Genomic DNA, 23,306 nt, shown 5'->3' on the forward strand with positions numbered 1-23,306 from the left:
AGTCCAGATATCAAGCGGTCGCCTAGGAACTTAGAGGTTGAGACCCAAGATACAGACCTATTCGAAGAATCGACAACCAAGGTCAGCTTGTGGATCAACTTGTAAGCTCGCGACCAAGTCGAGGGCGACCTTGGTCGAGTTGGTTGCAAAGCCGACCAGCTCTTGGATAGCTGGTTGGCTTGGCCAACCATAAGGCAAACCAACACTACTAGAAATTCGGTCTACCGTAACATTTTTTTGACGTCACAAAAAGCTTTCGTGACGTTTTTAACGTCGTCACGTATACGCCCATCACGAAAGGTATACGAGACGTTTAAAAAACGTCACAAAAATTAGCACACGTGACGGTTTATTAGCGTCATGAAAGACATGGACTTTCACGACGTTCATAAACCGTTATGAAAAATGATTTCGTGACGGTTATAGAATGTCACGGAAAGACCTTGAACAGGGGAGGAGAGGTCACGTGACATCCTTTCGTGGCGGTGTTTAAACGTCACGAAAAGTGCATTTCGTGACGGTGTTTAAACGTCATGACAAGTTTATTCCGTGACGTTTGATAATCGTCCTAAAAAATATTTTGGTGACGGTTTAAAAACGTCACTAATGATTTTATTTTGTGACGATAAAAAGAGGGTCACTGAATATGTATTTAATTTTGATTGCAGATGTCGCGGAATATAAATATCATATTGTCAACTTGTCGATCGAACACGCAAATATATTAATTTACCATAACAAAGTTGAAATATATTAAACATGAACAAGGAAGCTACTATATTAATTTATAATGTACTAGTATTCTCAAACACAAATTACATAATTACATAATTAAACATGTTCCTTACACACCAACCCCAACAACGATGCTCAACCACCAATTAGTTGCATTGCTAATTGTCGACATCTTTGGGGTAAGAAAGACCTAATGAAAAAACAATACACAAGTTAGATAAATAATTAAACAAAAATCAACCTACTCATCAACATTCATAGTCTTCCTTATCAACTTACTCGATAATATAAATAAAACAACCAACAAACGACCAAACAGAAGAAGCGCGATTCAAATAAACCACATGTCTACACTTTTTCCACATCCTTAAATTACATAGCACAAAATATCAATACAATCATCCTGTAAGGAAATTGCAACCTTGGCCGGGTGGTTAGCTCACCCAACCACAAGGGTTGGCAGCCTTGTGGTTTGGTCAAAAGGTCGACCAGTCGACCTCGACCAAGCCAAAAAGGTTGACCAACCTCAGTCGACTCGTCGACTTGGCCAAGCCACAAGGTCGACCAGCCTTTGGTTGACTGATCGACTCGGTCAACCTATTAATTGATCGACCATCCCTTCGTCACAGGGCGAGACAATTAGTTGAAAATCAGCTTGAACTTGTCTTACCTCAACAGGCTCTTTACGCAATGATAGGAGAGTGTGAGATCTTAGGAACTTCAGTGACCTTTATATAAGAAATTCAAATTGTCTTTATCTAAAGATTTCAAATTGCCCTTATTTAAGGAATTTTAAATGCCCTTTTGAATTCTCCTCATCTAAGCAACTCATCTAAGCAATTCAAAAGAGAAAATATTCTTTTGATTCTAGCATTTTCTCTCTATAAATAAAGGGATAATTTTCATAACCAAGGTACGCTACAACTTTTTGTTATGATTTCACCTAGAACTCGATTATGACTTGAGCATTGTAGTGTATGTGGCTAGCACCACACCAATGTATAATTTTTCTATTTTGTAGGTCTCGTTACATCCCTTTTATTCTAGAAATGTGATGCAAATTTGATAATTCTGATAGGCCAAATTTATATATAACATTTGGCGCAGTCTATGAGGACGACAGAAGCAGCTCAAACAATTAAAAAGAGTACTCAAACGACAAAAGTAGTATTTGAGCAACAAAAGTGATAGAAGCTGGCTACAGCTACAAAAAGGGTGCTCAAGCAACATAAGCAGTACTTTATCAAGCTATACGCTAATCACAATTCGACGTGAAGAAAAACATGAGAAATCCTTATCAAATCTCAAAGAAAGAGCAATAAGGTTTTTGCAAATACAATCACACAATCTATAAGGAAACGAGGCAATGGAAAATCCTTATAAAATCCCAAAAAAGAGCAACAAGATTTTTACAAATACAATCACACGATCTATAAAGAAACGAGGCCAGATAATATCATCGAATATCTGTAGTGGATGACAACTTTATCTCCAATGAAGAAAAGACCAACTCCTGGCTAATTGCATGGAATAATCCACCTTAGAGAAGGATGACGAATCCAAACAAAGAGGAAAGTCAACTAAAGATTTGGAGTTCATTTCGCTTACATCCAACATCGATGGATAATCTTAACAAAAGGGTCAGACTACGACCACTGCCCAAGAAGGAAAGCAAGCTGGGATCATGGAACTCAACACCCTACGACACCTCTCTTGGTGGCCAAGCCGACCCATCTCAAAACAGAAGCAACAATCTCTTCCAATATAGAATCAACAATTCGTCCTAGAGCAAAAACAACAATTTGTCTTAGTGCAGAAGCAACATTCGTCCCCGAGCGAAGTAACAATCCATCCTAGAGCAGAAGAAACAAAAGAAAAGTATTAGGTTCAAGTCAACATTAATTCGCAATCCTGTAAAAGGGAAGAGTTTAGATTATTGAAGATGTAGTTGAATGTTGAATCGACCAACCAAACCCAACAACTTGGGGATAAGAGAGAACGACAAACTACAATTTTGAGGTGATGTATTCGGACGACTATATTAAAACTTAAACATATCATTTTTTTTAAGTAAATTTTATTTAAACATGATATTTGATTTTTCTGCTCGGCAATACTTTATTCTATTATGATTTTTTCGTTTGATTTGAATAAGTTATTTTCCATGTTGCATACTTGAGAATTTTTGTTTGACACCTTAAAAACCTCCTCAAGTGGGGCTAGGTAAGTAGCAATAATATTCATCGACTAATTGAGAAATTAAAAGGGTCTTAGAACTAAAAGCAAGCAAACATGTCAAGCTAATTACTAAATAAGGGTATTAAAATTGAAAGTAGGCAGACAAGCCGAGTCGATTAATAAACTCCTGTGTTAAAATTGAAAACATGCAAACGAGCCCAGTTGGTTAATAAATCCCACGGGATCCTTTGGTTGGAAGGTTTAAGGGGGTGGGAATGGACTTAGGCATATATAGCTCATATTTGATTGAAGATTTTAAATGATTTGCTTGGAAAACTCTTTTTCCCGGCATCATTAACACGTTAAACGGAAGTCATCTTTACCACCCAAAAAAGGTGGGTTTTCTCTCAACCCTCCCCTCTCCAAAAAAAATCTTCCCTCCCTCCTCTAAAATTCTCTCTCTCCTCTACAATTGATCTCCTCTACCTTTTTTCTTTGCCTTATTTTTTGGTATTTTTTGTTATTTGCTTTTTTTTGGTGTGTGACTCTTTCTTCCGTTTTTTTGTTCAGCTATTTATTTCTTTGATGATTTGTTATTATATGTTTTTTCGTTTATTTTTTTTTCTCTATTAGCTATTTGTTTTTTTAATTTCAAGAAAAACTCAAATTTCTTTTCTAACCTTAAATCAAGGTTGAGCAACAAATTAATTATACTATCAATTATTTATGTGAAGAAGCTTTTCTTTTAAAAAAATTGTTTAGAATTGTTTATTTTTTAATAATTTAACTTAATAAATATAAATTAACTATCAATTATTTATTTGAAATTATCTAAGATAAATTAATGGTTGAGAATTAATTATGATTAATTTTAAAACAAATCTGACATCATTCCTTTTCCGTACCCAACCAAAGACAACTATCTTTGATTTCCAAACATCTTATGACAACTTAATCCCATGCAACATTTTTTAAACCTTCAACCAAACGGCCCCAAAGATACTAAAACAACAAACAAGTTACTAAACCAAGGGTATTAAAACTGAAAGCAGACAAGCAAGTCCAGCTGATTGACAAACCATTATGTTAAAATTGAAAGCAGTGGCAAACAAGCTCAATCAGTTAATAAACCCAAGAGATTCAGTTAACTTCATCATACCTACTAAGGAACTTCAAGGGTATTAAAACTGACAGTAGGCAAAAAAAATCGAGTCGGTTAGCAAGACCCAATAGACTTCATTGAGTCAACTAAGGATTTAAAAGCAACAAAATTGAGAATGTGAAATCAGGCCAAGGTCGAGAATGAGCCTAAGGCCAAGAACAAACCTGAGGCCAAGAATGAGCTTGCAACCAAGAATAAGCTCGAAGACAAGAACGAGCTCAAGGTCGAGAACAATCCCAAGGCCGGGAATGAGCCCAAAGCTGAGAACGAGGAATCTGAGGTCGAGAAACGAGTCTGAGGCCAAAAAATGAGCTTCAATTCTAGAACGATCCAGAGCCCAGGAATGAGTTCAAAGCTGAGAACGGGTCCAAAGTCGAGAGCGAACCTGAGGTTGAAATCGACCTCGAGGCCAAGAATGAGCTCAAAGTTGAGAAAAAGGCTGGGGCTGAGAGTAAGCCAAATCCGAGAATGAGAAGAAAACTAAGTCGAAAAAGAGCCTCATCGACTTCCTCGGAAGCAACACCAATGGTCATATAGTCACAACGGGAACGAACCTGAAGTCGAGAATGAGCCTAAAGCTGAGACCAAGCCTGTGGTCAATAATAAGCTCAAAGCCGAGAACAAGGTCGAGGTTGAGAGTAAGCCAAATCCAAGAACAAGAAGGAAATTGAGCCGAGAAAGAGCTCCATCAACTTCTTTGGAAGCAACACTAATGGTCACGACACGAGTCCCGCAAGTTGAATCAAACAAGTAAACTTGAGAAGGACTTGGTCAAACTAGGGCTCTACAAACCAAGTAAACTTAATAAGGACTCAGTCATGCAAATATTTCACAGGCCGAATAGCCCTTAAATCGATCAAGATCAACGAAGCAAAAGGTCAACCCAAGAGAGCTAAGCTATCACACAATTTCCATTTTTTATAAGCAAGCATACCTCCAGTCTACCATACACTAGTCTTAATCAATCATTTTTTATAAGCTAGCACACCCTTGTTCTAGTAAACCTTTTGAGCCAAGCACATGGCCGATCAAGATTAACAGGCCAAAGGACCGAACAAGATCAACGAGCCAGAAGGCCAATTAATATCAATAAACCAAAAGACTTATCGATATATCAACAAACCAAAAGTTTGATCAAGATTAACAAGCCGAAAAGTTGATCAAGATCAACAAATCAAAAGGCAAATCAAGATCAACAAGGCAGAAGGCCAATCATCAAAGAAAATCAACAAGTAAGAATGACCGATGTTAACTACACAATCGCATAGCAAGTGATAAAAGATCGAACCCACAAGGATTGATAACCAACTTAAAAAAATGAAAAAAAAAAAATTAAGCACATATTATTGAGGGGTATAAATGGTAACTATAAGAGTAAATAGGCATAAAATATTGATATAAATTATGGAGGGAAATGTAGTTTCAGATCAAGAACACAAGTTAAGGAAGGAACGAGGGTGGGGGGTGGGGTGGTTTACAAGTCAAGGAAGCTAACAATGCTCCAACATCAATGACGTTTACAATACTGGCCAAACATATTTCAGGCTATTCAGAGTTTACTTCAGAACAACCATGCTTTAGTTCAGTTTTTGTAGCCATATTAGATGAGTTTTATCTCTAAGTATCCACACTCTATGTTCAAAGATAGATCTAATACAAGTTGAAGCCAAACACTTTTCATTATAATTTTTCAAAAGTTAACAAAGAGCTCATTCAATATGGTGATCAAGCACATTGAAATTAACACAATATAAACAAACTTCAACTCAGCAGAAACATCATTATATACTGAGAAACAAAGTTCACTTGCTCAAAGTAAGTTCACAACATCTCTCTTCTACTCATTGTCATGGAAGAGAAAATACAAAGAAGAACTACCAAGCTCATTTAAAAATGAATACAAATAGAAGAAGAAGAAAAGAAGACAGTAAATTCATGCTCTATTTCCTCTTTTTCGGGTGCTGCTACAGTTTTCCAAGCTCTTCTCCCTTCCTTGTCTTTTCGTGCTCTAGGGACTTGTGTAGAGAGAAAATGAGTGAATGATGGAAGATTGGAATGGATGGAATGTTGGAGACAGCCTTAAATAGCAGCCTTTATACCCATCTTTGATTTTGGGGTAACACAAAGGATAAAATAGGGTCTAACTTGAAATTTAGGTGCTACTTCGTTTCAACTGCAGTAACTCTGGGTAACAATCTGTCGCTTTCTGCTCTATCTTTTTCTGCTTTTGAACCCGATGTTGCAGCATCAACAGTGCTACAACAAAACATTCAAAGTTAGAAAAATTTCGTAGAAAAAACGTCATCATCTAACAATGAAAAGATGTTTGTGAATGTAAATCAAATGATCATAAATCATGATGCTCAGAGCTTCATGGTTAATATTTTTATCTATCCAAGGTGTTCTTTTATGCAAAAATAACTCTCTTAAGGAGAGTTATCAGCCGACCAGAATGGCGAAACCTAATACGGTGGATCGATCAAGAATGACTGACAAAGAATGGTAGACTAAGAATGACGAACCAAGAGTGGCAAACCAAAAACATCGAATCAAGAATGGCCAACCAAGAATGACGCACCAAGGATGGCGAACCAAGAATGGTGGACCAAGTTTGGTAACGTTCCCGTTTCTAGCTTGTATTTCCTCTTTTTTTTTCACAAAGAAAAATAGAATTGCATGAACCTAACATCCATTGATTCGAGAATGATAGACAATATTTTTATTATGTTTTGAAACAAATTGAAAAACATAAACAAGACACAAAAATTTTGTTTTTGTTGTTTCCAAAATTTCTATACAATTTTTTTTTATGCCAAAGCGAGCATAGATCAATGGTAATTAACGTATATCTCCAACCAAGAGATTGTGAGTTTGATCCCCGACATGTTGTACTAAAAATAATAATAATAATAATAATTTTATTTTTGTTTTTGTTGTTTCCAAAATTTCTATAAAATTTTTATAAAATTTTAAGAATATTTCTAAAAAATGAAAACAAGTGTCAAATGTTTAGATTCTTTTTGTTTTTGTTTTTTTCTTTTATGAAATATAAAACAAAACATTAAAGCAATATTCTATCAACTTCTTGCTCTCAATAAAATTAGAAACAAGAAACAAGCCATTATAACATTACAAAACAGGCTAATAACCACAAAAATTCATATATCAAAAATAAAATAACTATATATTTACTTCTTAGTTCTCATTAAATATTGAAAACGTGTAAATATAAGATTCTCAACCTGAACTTAGCTAACTGGTCAAGGCAACCAATTCGAATCCCCACTTCTACGTCTCTTCCAATCCCCTTATTCTGGTTACAAAACGCACCGTATCAAATACTTAGCAATGATTGAAAAGTCAACCAATCAGGATTGATTTGGCTTCCAAGACAACCCAATTATCAATAAACAACTTTTAAAACTCAAAATTTTCAATATTATTATTTTTCTTTTTATATAATATAATTAATTTTCTGTTTGCTTTCTTAATTTTATTTATACGAGTGTAATTAAATATTTATGTAACGTGTTTGAAGCAAGTCAATCATTGCATTTAATTCCCACTCGGCTTTGGTCGGTTTCACATATTGCCCATTTCGTTTCTCCTACAATTTCCCTCTCTCTCTCTCTCTCTCTTTTTTTCGTTTTTTAAAAATAAAATCTCACTTTCTTGGAAATGCCACTTCAATTTTTTTTTCTCTCTCAGTTACATTTTCTTTAATATTTATAATTTTGGTGTCGATACTTTTAATTTTAGATCATTTCTATCACGTACTTTCAAAATATTCATTTTAATTTCTGTATTTTCAACTTTGATTCAGTTTTGTCTTTGTACTTTCAAAAGGTTTATTTTAATTTATGTAATTTTAAAAAGTAACCATTTTGTTTTTTCTATCACAATTTCAACACAATACTACAAGTCATATGTTTATTAAAATTAAAACATTATTTTATATTAAAAAATTTCTATTATGGGTAAAATTTGTATTAAAATTTTGCATAAAGAGACTAAAATAATCTTTTTTTTAAAGGTAAAAAGACTAAAATGAATATTTTCAATATACAGGAACTAAAATGAATCAAGTCAGAAAGTACTGGAATCAAAATAATATCTTAACCAACCAATAATAAACTAAGGTATTTGCGACAAATTTTTATTTTTAGTTTCATAAAAAGCGATATATAACTTTTTTTTCCCTGCGAGAATATAGTGGTATAAATTAAAATTAAGTTTAATGGTTGTGTTGCATAGTGGATGACCTATATTTTGAAATATAACAAAGAAATTAATAGTTAATTACAAATGAAACACACGCCTATCTAATTTAAAAATATGCTGCGAAATAAAATCTTAACCCAAGCGAAAAAAAAAATATTATTATACCTCACGCATTGATATATCTAATATGAAGTATATCAATCTTATATTAAGCAGTTTAATGATATAATTTAAGTATATCAATGATATAGTTTGTTTTTAAACATTGTTTTATTAAATTAGTCATTTAGCGAAAGTGAGCATAGCTTAGTGGTGATTGGTATATATCTCCAATCAAAACATTGTGAGTTCGATCCCCACCTTCACATGTTGTACTCAAAAAATAAAATAAATTAGCAATCTCACTTGGAATGCTATGTACTCTTTTAAATCTTGTACTGATGGTACACGGAACACCAACCCAATCTCGACGCTAATGAATTATTTTTCATTATTCTATTTTAATTTATCAAACCGAAAAAAATAAATTGCCATTGTGTTTTAATTTTGTATGGTCATAAATACAACATAAGCTATATTTAAAAATTATTTATTTATTATATATATATAAATCTAATACAGTCAAAGTATAGTTCAACGGTAATTAACATATATCTCCAATCAATTGTGAGAGTTCGATCTCCCACCCCAACTCTCTGCCCCACATGTTGTATATATATATAGTTTAAAAATGCCACGAATTTTCATTTTTTCTAAAATACAGTTTGAATTTTACTTTTTTTCTTTTAGTGTTTTACATTATAATTGGTTGACTTTCGTTTTACCGGAAAAAAAAAAGAAGATTAACTTTTATTTAGAATATATATTTTTATAAATTTTAAAATTTATGAAGTATTTCAAAATATATATTTATTTTAGGTTATTGTGATAAATGAGCTCTGTTACGGGGTAAAAAAGTGGACTAGTATGTGTCAAGCAGCCGAATGAAGTATGTCGATCTGGTGACGTCCAGGAACGGGGTGAAGGATGAACCAGGTCGACCTCACCCCCTACTGTTACCACCATTAGTGTGCAGGAAGGGCGCTCAACGCCCATATCACCCGTCTAGGCACACCAAGATCTGTGGAGCGAATCTCGACCTTCCTAATCGACCAATCCGCCTAATCCAACACCTGCCTTTACTCACCTATAGAAGGAATTGGTAATTCGTTACCTAGGTATGTTCGAATCCCTTCTAAATATACTATAATAATTCTCTAACGAATAGTGACTTAAACGTCGGTGTACTCACTTTGTCTTGCAGGTCACTTGATTCATGAAAGGGATAAGTCTGATTGCTTGGACGAATACTTTTCATACTCGAACATATAACACTATCCATGTGAATCGAATTCAGGATTACGTAGTTAAAAAGCCTCTTATATATTTGAATCATATTAAATAAAATGTGTAGTTTTTGGGGAGGCAATTTAAATAAGATGGAAGAGGGTTCTTGTCTTTTAGCAATTTTGCATTTTATTTCCAATTTTCAATCCAAGTTGACCCACAGATTGTGCATTTTGTCATAATGTTTCATTTCCTTTAGTTTTATTTATTTATTTCACTTTTTGGGGGTTTTAGTCTCTTACTATTTCCTCCCCTCGTTGCCCTCAAACAATGCATCGAATTTTGAGTTCCATTCATAATTTTTTCCTGGACATTACAAATGTAAAATCTTTTTTTAACCCTTCAAAAGAAAATAATAATTTAAAAGGAAAATTAGGTTAATTACCATTTTTTCCATGAGAGTCCTCCTCGTTTTATACAGTCACAAATCTAAAATTTTATGTCAGAAGGTATAGATTTATATAATTATAATGAGGACATATCAATTTTAATCTTAAATTTGTGTATCAAATTTTTAACATTTTAATTTCATCAAACTACCTCTGTCAAATCAATTATAAAATATATATTTGGTATGAAATAGGAATTAATATAAAAATGATATTAGAGTTAAGTTTTTTCTTTTTTAGAATTATAAAGCATTTTAATTTCATTAGTAAATTTTTCACCTCTCTTGAAATTATATTTGAATTCTTAGTCAAATTTCAAAAAATAAAAATAAGCATTTGAAAACTACTTTTCTTTTTGTTTCAAAATTTTGGCCTAGATTTTGAAAATGTTTAAAAATTATACAACAAACAAAGGAGCACAAAGGTGAAATAGTGTTTCTAAGCTTAATATTTAAAAACGGGAATACCAAAAACCTAGGGATCTTGATTGATTTTGTGTCTTAATCAAACTTAATTTGAGGAATACTTTATTTTAATTAAATTAGTTAGATCTTTATCCATTTTAATCTCTCACATTCAAATTTTCTAATTTAAAATTAGAAAAATTAGGGCAAAATACATTTTTGATTTGAGGTAGGTGTCTATTTAGCCTTGAAGTTTTAAAAACACTTTTGGTCCCTAAGGTTTGAGGTAGGTGTCTAATTTGTCCCTAAAATTTCAAAATAAACATTTTCTATCCTTGAGGTTTAAAGTAGGTGTCAACTTGATCCCTGAAATTTTAAAATGAATACTTTTGATCCCTGAAGTTTTAGAAATAGTTCTAAATGGTCATTTTTTTACTGTTAATTAACTAATATTAAAATGACGTGACAAATTGTAATTAAATTGTTTATTGTAGTTGTTGATGTGACAAATGATATTAATTAAATAATATATGTGTAGGTGATGGTGTTTTCTTCCTCCTCTCGTCATCTTTTCCTCTTTCTCTTACCCTTTTCCGATGACCACCACATCTTTGCCACTATCGTCTGCCATTCATACCGAACATATATCATTTAATTAATATATTTTGTCACATCAGCAACTGCAATAAACAATTTAATTGCAATTTGCCACGTTGTTATAATATTAGTTAATTAACAGTAAAAAAAAATCAGGGACCATTTAGAACTATTTCTCAAACTTCAGAGACCAAAAGTACTTATTTTAAAGCTTACCAAGTTGACACCTACTTTAAACCTCAAGAACTAAAATTGTTCATTTTGAAACTTCATGGACCAATTAGACACATACCTCAAACCTCAAGGACCAAAAGTGTTTATTTTAAAACTTCAAGGACCAAGTAAACATCTATCTCAAACCTCAAGGACCAAAAATATATTTTGCCCAAAAAATTATTACAAAGTTTCTACTTTGATCTCTAAACTTGTTTAGAAACTTATTTTAATTTTTGTTAGTAGTTTTTATTTAATATTGAATCATTTAACAAAAAATTTAAATCACCTTCAAAATTTAATACTTTTCCTATTAGATATAACATTTATCTATCCATCCATAAATGTATACAAGAAATATCAATATAAGTTTTTATTAAATTATTTATATATATAAAAAATTATTGAAGCCAATATATGAGCATAATTCAGTCGTAGATGATATGTTCTTTCCCTTAAAGTTGGAGGTTCAAAGTCTCACGCTCTTAGTATTAAAAAAAATTATTAAAATATTAAAAAAAATTTATGAAAGTTAAAAATTGAAATTAATAAAAATAAATGTCTAGAAATTTTATTTTAAAAAAAGGTATTTCAACTCTAGAAGTTTTAATTTAGTCTCTATATACCAATAATAAATAAAATAAAGTTATAATACTAACAAAAAGTGGATGTCACCAAAAATATCATGTCGAAAAAAGATGTTAAATGAAAATGTATTTGATGAGGGTCAAAACTTTAATTATGAAAAACAATACTAGGAATTTTTCGAAATATTAATATATTAATTTTAAAACATTAATCATGATTTTTTTGGGGGGCCATAACCCCTATTCCATCTAGCTTCTCCACTACCTAGAGATATTAACTCTATGAATATTTGAAGACATTAAATATATTTAATTATTAGAATAATATAATTAAAAAAATACCCTTCATTCCCCTCTATTATATTTTTCTCTCATCTATTTAATAAATAAAGAAAAGTTAGTTATAATGTAACTTTTTAGAAAAATTAAAAATTTCCTTTTATCTTCATACTTTCACAATTATCTTCTCTTTACAACTCTACAAATTTTTATTATTAAACTTTATTGATTTTAGTCTCTAGTTTGAGAGATTATGATCAAGTATATTGTAAAATTAACGTGGCACTGATGTTGATAAGTAATTTTTAATATTTATTGTTGTTTGTTTGTTAATGGAAAAAAAATAGTGTTGTTTGGATGTCAATGTGAGCTTAGCTAAGCGATTAAGACATTTTACTCATTCTTTAAAGGTCGGAGGTTCAATTCCTCATCCTCACATTTGTTGTACTAAAAATAAACTTATATAATATTGGATTATATTTCTCATTAGAGAATGAATTTAAGTCGAGATTGAAGTTAGTTTGAGCTTAATTTCAATATAATTTATATGATTTCAAAAGTTTTTCTTAAATACCCCATATGATAATTAATATGATAATTGGTACCTCAAGATAAGACATGTGTAAATACTAAAGTGGTTGATTGTGGGTAATCACCCAAGCCTAGGATTTGAATCAAGATTTGGAATTTGGATTCGGCACTCGATGACCTCAACATTACCTTGCATCCTCGGTAATTTGTTGCACCACCTTTCTTGATCTGAGCGGCTAAGATGAGTGAAGACTGTCCCTATGGGCCAACATGGGTCTTTTCTGTAAACGAAAAAATGAAGAGAACAATAAAGTCGAAGCAAATAGAGAAATTGTATGGAGGAATAACTTCTATTTATTGGATTAAGAATTGTTATATTTGTTTATAGGAAAAGTGATAACCGAACACTAGTAATTCACTAATTAAACTATTGTCCGCTGAATTCACTCTAGCCAACACCACTGCCACTAAGCCTACAAATTCTCCCTTCTTACATGGGCTCTTCCACAGCTTAATCAACTCCCAACTATGAAATTAACTACTAAACATAACTCCTAAAAATGTGGAAACATTAAGAAAGAAACTAACACATGTTTGCACTAATTCTCTTTTAACAATTTCAACATATTTTCTCCTCACTCACATGCTTCTTAAGAAAATCCCTTGGGAGATAACCCCAAAAAATTTCTCTAAGCCAAGCACACTATACTTTAGAGTTCGAAGGTGCACCTTAAGGGTATAGGGGTACATGAAAAACCGACACCACATCCAAATGAGAGTGATCCTAAGATAGTAATTAACTACATATACCAACATGGTGCATCTTTATTTTCAAAGCCGATAGAAACGGGATTATAGATTTGGACATCTCTCAAAGCAGGGCATATTAAGCATGAGAGTTTCAGGGAAGGGTTTAGAGAAGCTTATATAAGTTTTAAGAAAATTACATGAGGAGAGTAGATTTGTATGAGTATATTGAGTCTGGAATTGTCTAGTCAATCCCAAACTTTACAAATTAACACACATCTTTTAGCATCTCTTAAGTCAAACTCTCACTCTAATCCGTCCCGAAAGATGCAACTTAACTATCAGAAGAAAATAAATAAATAAAGATTACTTGCAATTGAAGAAATAAAAAAAAAAAAAAAGAGAGAGAGAGAGAGAAAATGTAAGTTGTAAGATGAAAAAAAGGTAATTAGGGGAAGACAAGGACTTATTATTTCAAGAGAAGGGGGGATGGACCTAAGACAGAGACTATCAAAGAGGCTTTGGCGTTCGAGGCCCGCCAAAATCTCACTCCTCCGCCTTCTGCGGAACCCAAAACAAAACAACTATTAGAAGAAAAAAATAAAATTATTTATTATTTATTAACTAACAATATCAACCTTCATTTTTTAATTTTCCGAGAAAGGAGCGGTTAAATTTGTGGTTGGAAATAAAAAAATAATTTAACTCTAAACTTAGATAAGAAAAAAATTCATGTAAAAAATAAATAAAAAACAAAAAACTCACTCATTTAATAAAATTCAAGCTCCATACAAAAATTAAGTTGGATTAATGTACAAAATTAATTAATTGACTACTAAATAATTCTTTCAAGTCAAAGTGAACATAGTTCAGCGGTAATTGACATATATTTCCGATTAAGAGGTTGTGAGTTCGATCATCCACCCACACATGTTGTACTTAAAAAAAATGTATTTCAAAATTTAAGAATTATAACAAAAATAAAAATAATAATGGTCTTAAAAAAGAAAAAAATAATAATAATAACCAGGTTTAGTATCTTTTTATTTTGAATTTTATCAATTTCATGCCAAATATATATTCTATAATTCATCCCGTACATATTAAAATACTTTTTTCTAACAACTTTTCGAACTACAACCTCAATTTAATATTTAAGTGTTTATTTATCAGTAGGTATCTCCCAACGGAAATACTTGACTCTTCACTAGTAAGGAGGAATCTTATCCTTACCACTTATGAATATTTGACAACTAATCATTTTTTGAAAATATTTTTTGTTTTTGCATTTCTTCCTCTTAGTTGTCAGATATTTAACCGTGGTAAAGACAATGTTTCTCCTTATTAGTGAAGAGCCCATCTTCCTATCCACAACTATACAAAAAAAAAAAAATATCGAAAAAGTATTCATTTTACTTTTTAAAGTAAAAAACGAAGATTGTAATATTTATGATACCAATTACGCGGAGCTAAGTTTACTATGCAATTTTAATGTAAAGAAGTTAAAAATTAGAAAAAAAAAAAGTCAAAAAAAGTAATGGCATCCACCTTTTTTTTTTTTTTTTTTTTTTTCCTATTTATGTTGTTATCACTCTCTCCTCCCCTCTTCCTTCCCCACTTCTCTCTCTCTGTTGCTTTTTGATTCACTTTTAGTCTCCAATTCTCCAATACTTCTTCTCTTCTACCATTAAATTAACTAATTAATTCTCCGACTTCTGATTTTGATTTTGATTTTGATTCTGATTCTGATTCATCTCAATTTGTGTGTTGATGGACAATCAATTCTTCCTCGACGCTGCTGGAATCCCTCCATCGCTTCTGCATTCTCCCATGCCCGCATGGCAGCAGCAGCAGCTTTCTTCCGCCATGGAAGTTCAACTTCCTGAGCTCAACCACTGCTCTTCCTCCCACCAATCTCCCGATTGGGACAAGTCCCTTCCCGATCGGACCTTCCACTTCGATTCCGCTCTCAGTTCCATGGTCTCTTCCCCTGCCGCCTCCAATTCCAACCTCACCACCGACGCCTTCGTCATCAGAGAATTGATCGGGAAATTGGCCGCTAATTCCGACGCCTCGCCCACTCTCTGTAATTCTTCCACCGTCGCGGAATTCGCCGCCGATCCTGGATTTGCGGAGCGCGCCGCTAGGTTTTCGTGCTTCGGAAGCCGGAGCTTCAATGGCCGCACCGCCACCGCCACCGCCAAATTGACGAACGAATTCGCCAATTACAGATCTCACCTCTCGATCGCGGACGAGAAATTGAGCCGAGTTTCGAGCAGTCCGTCGCTGAAGGCGCTCGCGCTTGGATCTGAAACGAATTTGCAAGAACACAAGAACAATTCTCCGCCGCTGGAAGAGGAATCGTCGCTCTCGAATCCGGAGAAGGCCTCGTCCAATCCACGGAAGAGAAAAGCGGTTACGAAAGCGGCCAAACTCAAGGAACCGGTAAAAAAAATTAAACGCATCTCCATTTCTTCTACATCTGAAACAAAAAAGAATTGTGAAACTGAGTTTTCCGCCATTGTTGCAGGTGGCTGAAGCTGCAAGCCCGAAGAAATCCAAGGCAGCGGAAACGAAGGAAATCGTGAAATCAGAGGAAGATTCGAAGAAAATTAGCGACCGAAATGTGGCAGAGGAGAAGCAAACGAAGGCGAATTCGAAGCCTCCTGAGCCTCCAAAAGATTACATTCATGTCAGAGCAAGAAGAGGCCAAGCAACCGATAGCCATAGCCTTGCTGAAAGAGTGAGTAACAAAAATTGATTCCTAACAACCTAATTCTTACACAAAAATGGAGGATTCTGATTCTGATTAAGGTTCTGATTATGATTCTGATGATGTCTGTAATTTTGTTGTTGTTTCTTTTTGTTGAATTGAAGGTTAGAAGAGAGAAGATCAGTGAAAGAATGAAGCTTCTTCAAGATCTTGTTCCTGGTTGCAACAAGGTTGGTAATAACATTTTTATTAATTTATTTTTGGGTATAATAATTTAATTAATTAATATTTTTTTGATTTTTTTGGGTCAATTTTAGGTTACTGGAAAAGCTCTCATGCTTGATGAGATAATCAACTATGTTCAGTCATTGCAACACCAAGTTGAGGTAATTAAATCCTCCACTCTCCAGGGACATAATTGCAATTTCTTAAAAGTTTAGGGATAGGTTTGCAATTTAATGGTTGAAATTGGTTTTGTTTTCAGTTTCTTTCCATGAAACTGGCTTCTGTCAATACAACCACAACCAGGGTGGATTTCAACGTGGATTCTCTCCTCTCAAAACAAGTAATTTCCTTCCCCCATTTTTCTCCATGGTTAAAAAATACTTCTACCGCTTCCTGAAATTTAGCAGGTAACAATTTAATTTTCGTAATTTGAAACACGTATATAAAGACTAATCGTTGTATAATAAAAATCGACACTTATTGTCACCAACTTAAAAATACAGGAATTAAATTGTTATTTTAGTAAAATTACATAACCTATATATTTTTAACCCAAAAACAAAAATGTATGTTTTTTTTTTCCTTTCTAACAATTTTTTTTTAATTTTTTGTTGGGGTTGAGACAGATGTACCAATCAAGCAGCTCTTTGACACATGCTCAAATTAGGCCTATAGATTCCTCAGCTTCAACTTTTTATGGGCACCAAAATCCCTCTCTCCCAACCACTTCTCATTCTTCTGTGGACCCTCTTGACTCTGTTTTATGCCTCAACCCCTTCCCCCAAAATCCTCCCCAGGTAATTAATTACCCGAACCGAACCGAACAACTCGTAAATGTTAATTTCATTCTCGACCGCTAAAACCCGGTTTTCTTTCTTCCACAGTATCCAAGTTTTGGGGAAGATGAGCTCCAAAGCATTGTTCAGATGGGGTTTCTCCAAAATCACACCCAAGAAATGTCATTGCAATCTCACAATTTCAACTTAGGTAATAATAGTAACAATAATTATAATTATATTAGTGTATTGTTTTTATTTAATTTTAATTTTTTTTCTTTTATGATGCAGGCTCAGACCAAATGAAAATTGAACTCTGATCTATAATCTATTCATTCAACACATACAAAGAGGCTGCTGTTGTAAATACAAGAGATTAAAAAAGAAAAAAAAACCTCATTTATCCCTAGAAATTCAGTTTGTCCTTTTTTATTTATGGGTAATTTTCTCTGTTCTGTATTTTAATATTGCTGTCTAATTTTTATTTTTTTTTAATTTTGTGGGATGGGAGAGGAAAGTTTCAACTTTTCTTACAACTTTCCACTGTAAAATCTCTAGAAGCAAGTCTGTCCCTTTGGTGCAAAGTTGTACAGCACCACATTGTAAGATAAAAAGCAAAAAGAGGAAAAAAAAGGCTAATTTGAAGGATTATGATTATTATTATTATTATTATTATTATTAGTGTCTTTTAAGAAAAAAATTATCAGCTTTCATCATCCATGGTGTTGGACATTTTGTCCTTTAATGAAAAAGAAAAAGATATTTAATTAAGAAATAGCAACTTCAGCCATAATAATAATGTTGAGGGTGATGTCAAATCAAAGGCTATTTTATGAAGTAATCAAATAGATTTGATTCTTACTTAATGTTGTAACCAGCTGTCTAAATGCACTGTCTGTCTTCCAAAAACAAATAATTTTTTTAAAAAAAGGAAGAAAGAGAAAAAAAAAGAAAAAAAAAGTCTAATTTGAATGATTAGAAGAGATTGGTTGTTTGGTTTTGGTTTTCTTCACCATGATTTCTGCCATATCTTTTGTCTGGTTTACTGTTATTTTTCCAACACACAGAAGCTTCTGTGTTATTTTATTTTATTTTTTATTTGTGGAAAAAAGAAATAAATTTGTCACAACTAATGGGATAAATAATCGAGTAAAGGAAAATTAAATTTGTGAATTTGTAATTGCTCGAAATTATCTTTGGTTAACTCTTTTGTTGAAAGAATTTGGAATTTTGTTGGTTTTGAAATGAAAATGTCTGAATCAATTTTAGCTAAAGCCAAATTCGCACCCATGTAATTGTTCGAGGAAAAAAGAAATATGTATTTTTATATATAACATTAAGTTTAAAATTTTATAAAAAGTGACATAAATTTCAAATTTATACAATTAAATAAGACCCACCGAAAACTACTTTTGTGATAGTTTTGAAAAAAAGACAAAAAATAATAATATTTGTATGAATACATATTTATTTTATGCTATTTAGTATAGTTTCCTATATTTTGTTGTTGAAAAACAAAGTGTCTTAGGTTTTTATTTTTTTATTTTTAAGTTGAGTTTTGAAACTAAAAGACATAGTATACAATTGTATTTTTGGCTTTATATTTTTTAATACTATATTTGTTTGTCACTATATTTTCTTTTATACGTTATTTTATGATTCTTTCCAAAATTATTTACAATTTTCTAAAAAAAAAGTTCGACTTTTATATAATATATATTTAGTGCCAAAAAGTAAATATGCAGTGTTTTTTAGCCTATAACATTTCGAGTGAAGGTTGGAATTCGAACTTTCAGAGAAGTTATTAATATTTAAATTGAGTTATGTTCGGATTGAGAAAAATTTTAAAAGTAGAATATTTCATTTATTTTTTATTTGTATGTTATGTTAGCTCTATGAATGAGTCAATTTTAACTTCAAAGTTTAAATTTCATCCAACTAAAACTCTCTAATTTGAATAAATAGTGAAAATTACTGACTTCAATAAATTAAATTTTTAAGTCTTTTAAATATTTGTGACTAGGAGCATTATTTAGGCTGTATTATACTTTTTTTTTCCGTGGGTATTAGTTCTTTAATTCTTTTGTTCTTATCGACTTGATTTTGGTTCGCGTATTTTCAGCATTTATTTTAACTTGATTTTTAGCGTCACATTTCTTTAGTACAAAATATAAGGATGGGGAATCGAACTCATGACATCTTGGTCGGAAATATGTGTCTTAACTAGTTAAACTACGTTCAGGTTGATATTTTGAGCATCTTCTTTAAAAATTAATTCATGGATAATTTTTAAAATTTAATTTTGAAGAAATTTTAATCATACCCCTTATTTAAATGTACAACTTTTTTAAATCATCAAACTTTGTAAAATAAAATGTAACTATCATCCAAAACTTATATATATATTATATATTAAAGAAAATAAAAAGCATCCCAGGTTGGCAGTGGTGAGATTCTGACTAGGCCCAATGAATCAAAAAGCTTTATTATCTCAAACTTTAAAAAAATAAATGAATAAATAAATAAATAAATTGTTTTGAGAGGAAAGAGTGTGAAAAAAGGAGTGAAGGGACTAGTGGAGTTCAGGTTCGGAAAAGATATATATATATATATATATATTTTAACTTTTCCTTTTTCATATTTTTTTATTAAAAAATAATAAATACTTGTTTTATCTTTAATATTTTATTATTTTTTAATTTAGTCCTGTTATTTAAAAAGTTTCATTTTTGTCCTTAAATATTTTAGTATTTTTCAATGTAATCTCTCAATATTAAAATTAGCTGATAATAAATTTACCTAACATAATATTTCATTGATGGGTAAAAATCGATAAGAAGACAAAAAATATAATAATAAAATTTAGAGAAATAATGAGACATTTCTTCCTTTTCCAGGTACAGCAAATTGGAGATAGGAATTTGAACTCATGATCTTTTAATCAGAGATAGATGTCAATTACCGTTTAGCTAAGCTGCAAAATCTTCTTCCTTTAAATTTTAGTTCACTCACTAAATATTTTGTGATATAAATTTATTTTTAAAGTTACATTTACAACATTAAATACTAAAACATATATATATTAAAAGAAAATTAATATCTGTCTTAGAAGATCAGTAAAAACCAGTTTCAACAGAAGAAGAAGCTCTGTTTTGCAGCCTTTTTATTTTCCAATTTACAAAAATTTAATTTAATATTGAGAAGCCTATTATTGGTGTGCAGATTAGTGGTAATATTTATTAATAATTTATGAGATAAAAGAAAAAAAAAAGATGCTTTAGATGTGGTGATCAATCCCCAACAGCAGCATATATACATTATTTTACTTTTTAAAATAATAATAATGAAAATAATAAAAATAATTTGGTTAAGTTTTTAACTTTTTCTGAGAGTAATGATGAGAAAATATAATATTGTTCATGTGACAGTATTGTCCCCATTACATAATTATAATATGCTCAATCATGTTCTAATGTGTCTAACCCTATGCCTACTAACTAATTATTCCTTTTCAAAATTTTCAATTTTAACCACTCCTCTCTCACTATCTCTTTAATTATTATTTTTATTATATTGGAATAGTTTTGAAACACAAAATACGACCTACTATGCGCAACAACGAGGAAAGGTCATCGCAATCGTCTATCCTCGAATAATCTCGAAAGTGCGAAATGGCCGAGCTATTAAGTTCGACCATAATGATTCTAAATTGCTTCGATGGCCGTTGATGGCCTTGAGAAGGTTAAACACCAAATGCAGTCGTCTATAATTGTGCAATTGATTATTGAAACGATCTTAACACATTGGAGACGTGAGACCCATTGCATTCTACCTATTAATAGAGATGCAAGTATCGGATTTTACTAACTTGAGTATCAGAGTGTTTGTTGTTTTTGTGCAATATCTTCCTCGCATAGCTCGATTCAGTTCACCTCCCATGTGCTCTTAAAGTGATCAGATTTGGATATAAACGGTCCCTTTCAATTCCCATTTCCCTTCATATTTCCTCAACGTAGGATTGGTATGGTTATGACAACTTAAAGCACAAAATATTATTTTTAGTTCAACATTTATAGACGTGGGAGATCGAACCATTAACCTTTGAAGTGATTAAAATAACTTATGTACCGAACCATGATTTGACTAACATCTTGTTCATGTAGAACAAAATAAGGAAAAATTAAGGAAACAATAACTTCATTAATTCAAACCTAACAACACTTTGTTTCTTGAAGACAATTTTATTTCCTATGGTGCTCAGGGTGTTACAAACTATTGTATTTCAGAATAGATGTGAATACATCAATTCAACTATAAGAAAAAAAGAAAAAAGAAGGAAAAATTTTCCCTTAATTAAAAACTTAAAAAGAATCACTTAAAAATAGGTCAAAAATAGTCTCATATTTGTATACGGAGTTGCGTGTCTTTTTATAAATGAAATATCATTTCATGAAAGGGTGTGTCCTGCACAAAAGAAGCATCCTCTCACAAATTCTAGTCATCTCTGAATTGATATGATATTGTTTATCTTTAATCTTTTATGCATCTAATCGATGTTAGATTTTAATTACATTGTTATAAAAAACAAATTCTAAGAACATAAAGTTTGGTTGGTCTATTTACTAATAGTTACTCTTTGTTTTAATAGAACAGCATGTGGGGTGGAAATTCGAACTCACGACCTTTCGGTCGAAGATATTTCTCTTAACCAATTGAGCTAAGTCCTAGTTAGCTATTTATTCTCTATAACCACATTAGCATTGAGTACTTGTTTTATTTTAATGATGTCACTTACATTTTTTTTTGTTTGATTGTAGTATATCGTATATCGTATATTTTTTTGTTTCTTTGACTGTAGTATATCGTATATTATATAGATCTTGATCGAAATCACATTGTAAAATAATTGGCACCAAGGTTTTAAATGTCGAATTCGATAAAAATGTCAAGATCTCAATTTTATGGAAATGTCGATGGAAATATCGATAAAATGTTGATGAATAATTTTGAAAAGATTATAAAAATAAAAAAATTGTAACAAATAACTAAATTAACAAATAAGCATTTCAACTATTTTTAAATATGTTAAAAATGATTAATTAATATTATGTTGATATTTTTTATTTTATCGATTTTTTCGCAACGCTATAAAAATTTCGATTCATCTCATATTGACATAAAGTTCATAGACATATAGAAATGTTAATGAAAATGTCGACAACTGCTTTAATGGGCACATATCACTTTTGTATCATCAAATAGTAATCATGTCCCTAAATATAGATCACATCTAAAACTTTTCTTCAAACAATCTTTCTATTTGTTATATAAAATAGATATGAATGTTTACATTTTAAGAAATATATATTTTTGTTCAACATCCAAAAGTTGTTTTATCCTTGGTTCATTTTAGTCATCGTGTTTTGAAAATGTTCATTTTGGTCCTTGTACTTTTAAAAAGTGATTATTTCAGTCCCTTTTCGCAAGATTTTAACACAAATTTTATACAAAACAGAAACTATTTAGTATAGAGTAATGCTTACATTTTAATAAATTGATCGTAATGTGGTGTCGAAATTGTAATAGAAAAAATGATATTTAAAATAAAACGAAGGGACCAAAATGACCACTTTTTAAAAGTGTAGGGATCAAAATGAACATTTTCAAAGTATAGAGACTAAAATGAATTAAAGTTGAAAGTAGAAGGACCAAAACGAACATTTTAGAAATATAAGGACTAAAATGAAACAAAGGTGAAAATTACAGGGACCAAACTGGTATTTAACCTATATTTATTTTTTTGATAAATATTTTAGGCATTTTAAAAATAAAAAAAATACATTTTTCTATGTTTTGGAACAAACTTGAAAATAGAAACACAAGAAATAAAAAACATAATTTTGGTGTTTTACAAATTTCTACACAATTTTGGAAATCACCTTTCTTTAAAAATATATATATATATATATAAACAGTTTCAAACGTCTTATGTTTCTCAAAAATTGGTTACGAGAAACAAGAAACAAGAAATAGAAATGTTACCTAATCAAATTGAAATTACTTGTAAAAATAAAGAGATGTTTGACAATGTTTATCAAACAACCTTCGATGTTTATTAAGGTCGAGTTTTGAGTTCTCAGTAATTTATCGGATAAATTGATAA

At 31.3% G+C, this 23,306-nt stretch overlaps 1 protein-coding gene across 2 annotated transcripts; it reads left to right on the top strand.

Annotated features, from left to right (window-relative positions):
• Nucleotides 1–15,025: 15,025 nt before the first annotated feature.
• LOC111022233 (transcription factor bHLH78) lies at nt 15,026–17,794 on the top strand. 2 transcript variants are annotated; one of them, XM_022299409.2, is made up of 8 exons: nt 15,029–15,874; nt 15,960–16,172; nt 16,307–16,372; nt 16,460–16,528; nt 16,627–16,707; nt 16,994–17,164; nt 17,252–17,354; nt 17,435–17,794. In XM_022299409.2, the coding sequence occupies exons 1-8, from the start codon at nt 15,200–15,202 to the stop codon at nt 17,461–17,463; spliced, it is 1,407 nt and encodes a 468-aa protein (XP_022155101.1). In that variant the 5' UTR covers nt 15,029–15,199; the 3' UTR covers nt 17,464–17,794. The 2 variants fall into 2 exon arrangements, with proteins under 2 accessions (XP_087974221.1, XP_022155101.1); XM_088118095.1 differs by lacking the exons at nt 17,252–17,354; nt 17,435–17,794 and having other exon boundaries at nt 15,026–15,874; nt 16,627–16,774; nt 16,994–17,130.
• Nucleotides 17,795–23,306: the final 5,512 nt, after the last annotated feature.

Source organism: Momordica charantia, assembly GCF_013281855.1.
Source record: "Momordica charantia cultivar OHB3-1 chromosome 9 unlocalized genomic scaffold, Mcharantia_2.0 BLBB01000009.1, whole genome shotgun sequence".
NCBI lineage: Eukaryota > Viridiplantae > Streptophyta > Magnoliopsida > Cucurbitales > Cucurbitaceae > Momordica > Momordica charantia.

Bases quoted from the DNA above. Each gene is read 5' to 3' on its own strand.
- LOC111022233 (XM_022299409.2), top strand. From the start codon at position 15,200: ATGGACAATCAATTCTTCCTCGACGCTGCTGGAATCCCTCCATCGCTT. The intron at 16,708-16,993 runs GTAATTTCCTTC...GGGTTGAGACAG, and splicing joins ATTCTCTCCTCTCAAAACAA to ATGTACCAATCAAGCAGCTC. The intron at 17,355-17,434 runs GTAATAATAGTA...TTTATGATGCAG, and splicing joins ATCTCACAATTTCAACTTAG to GCTCAGACCAAATGAAAATT.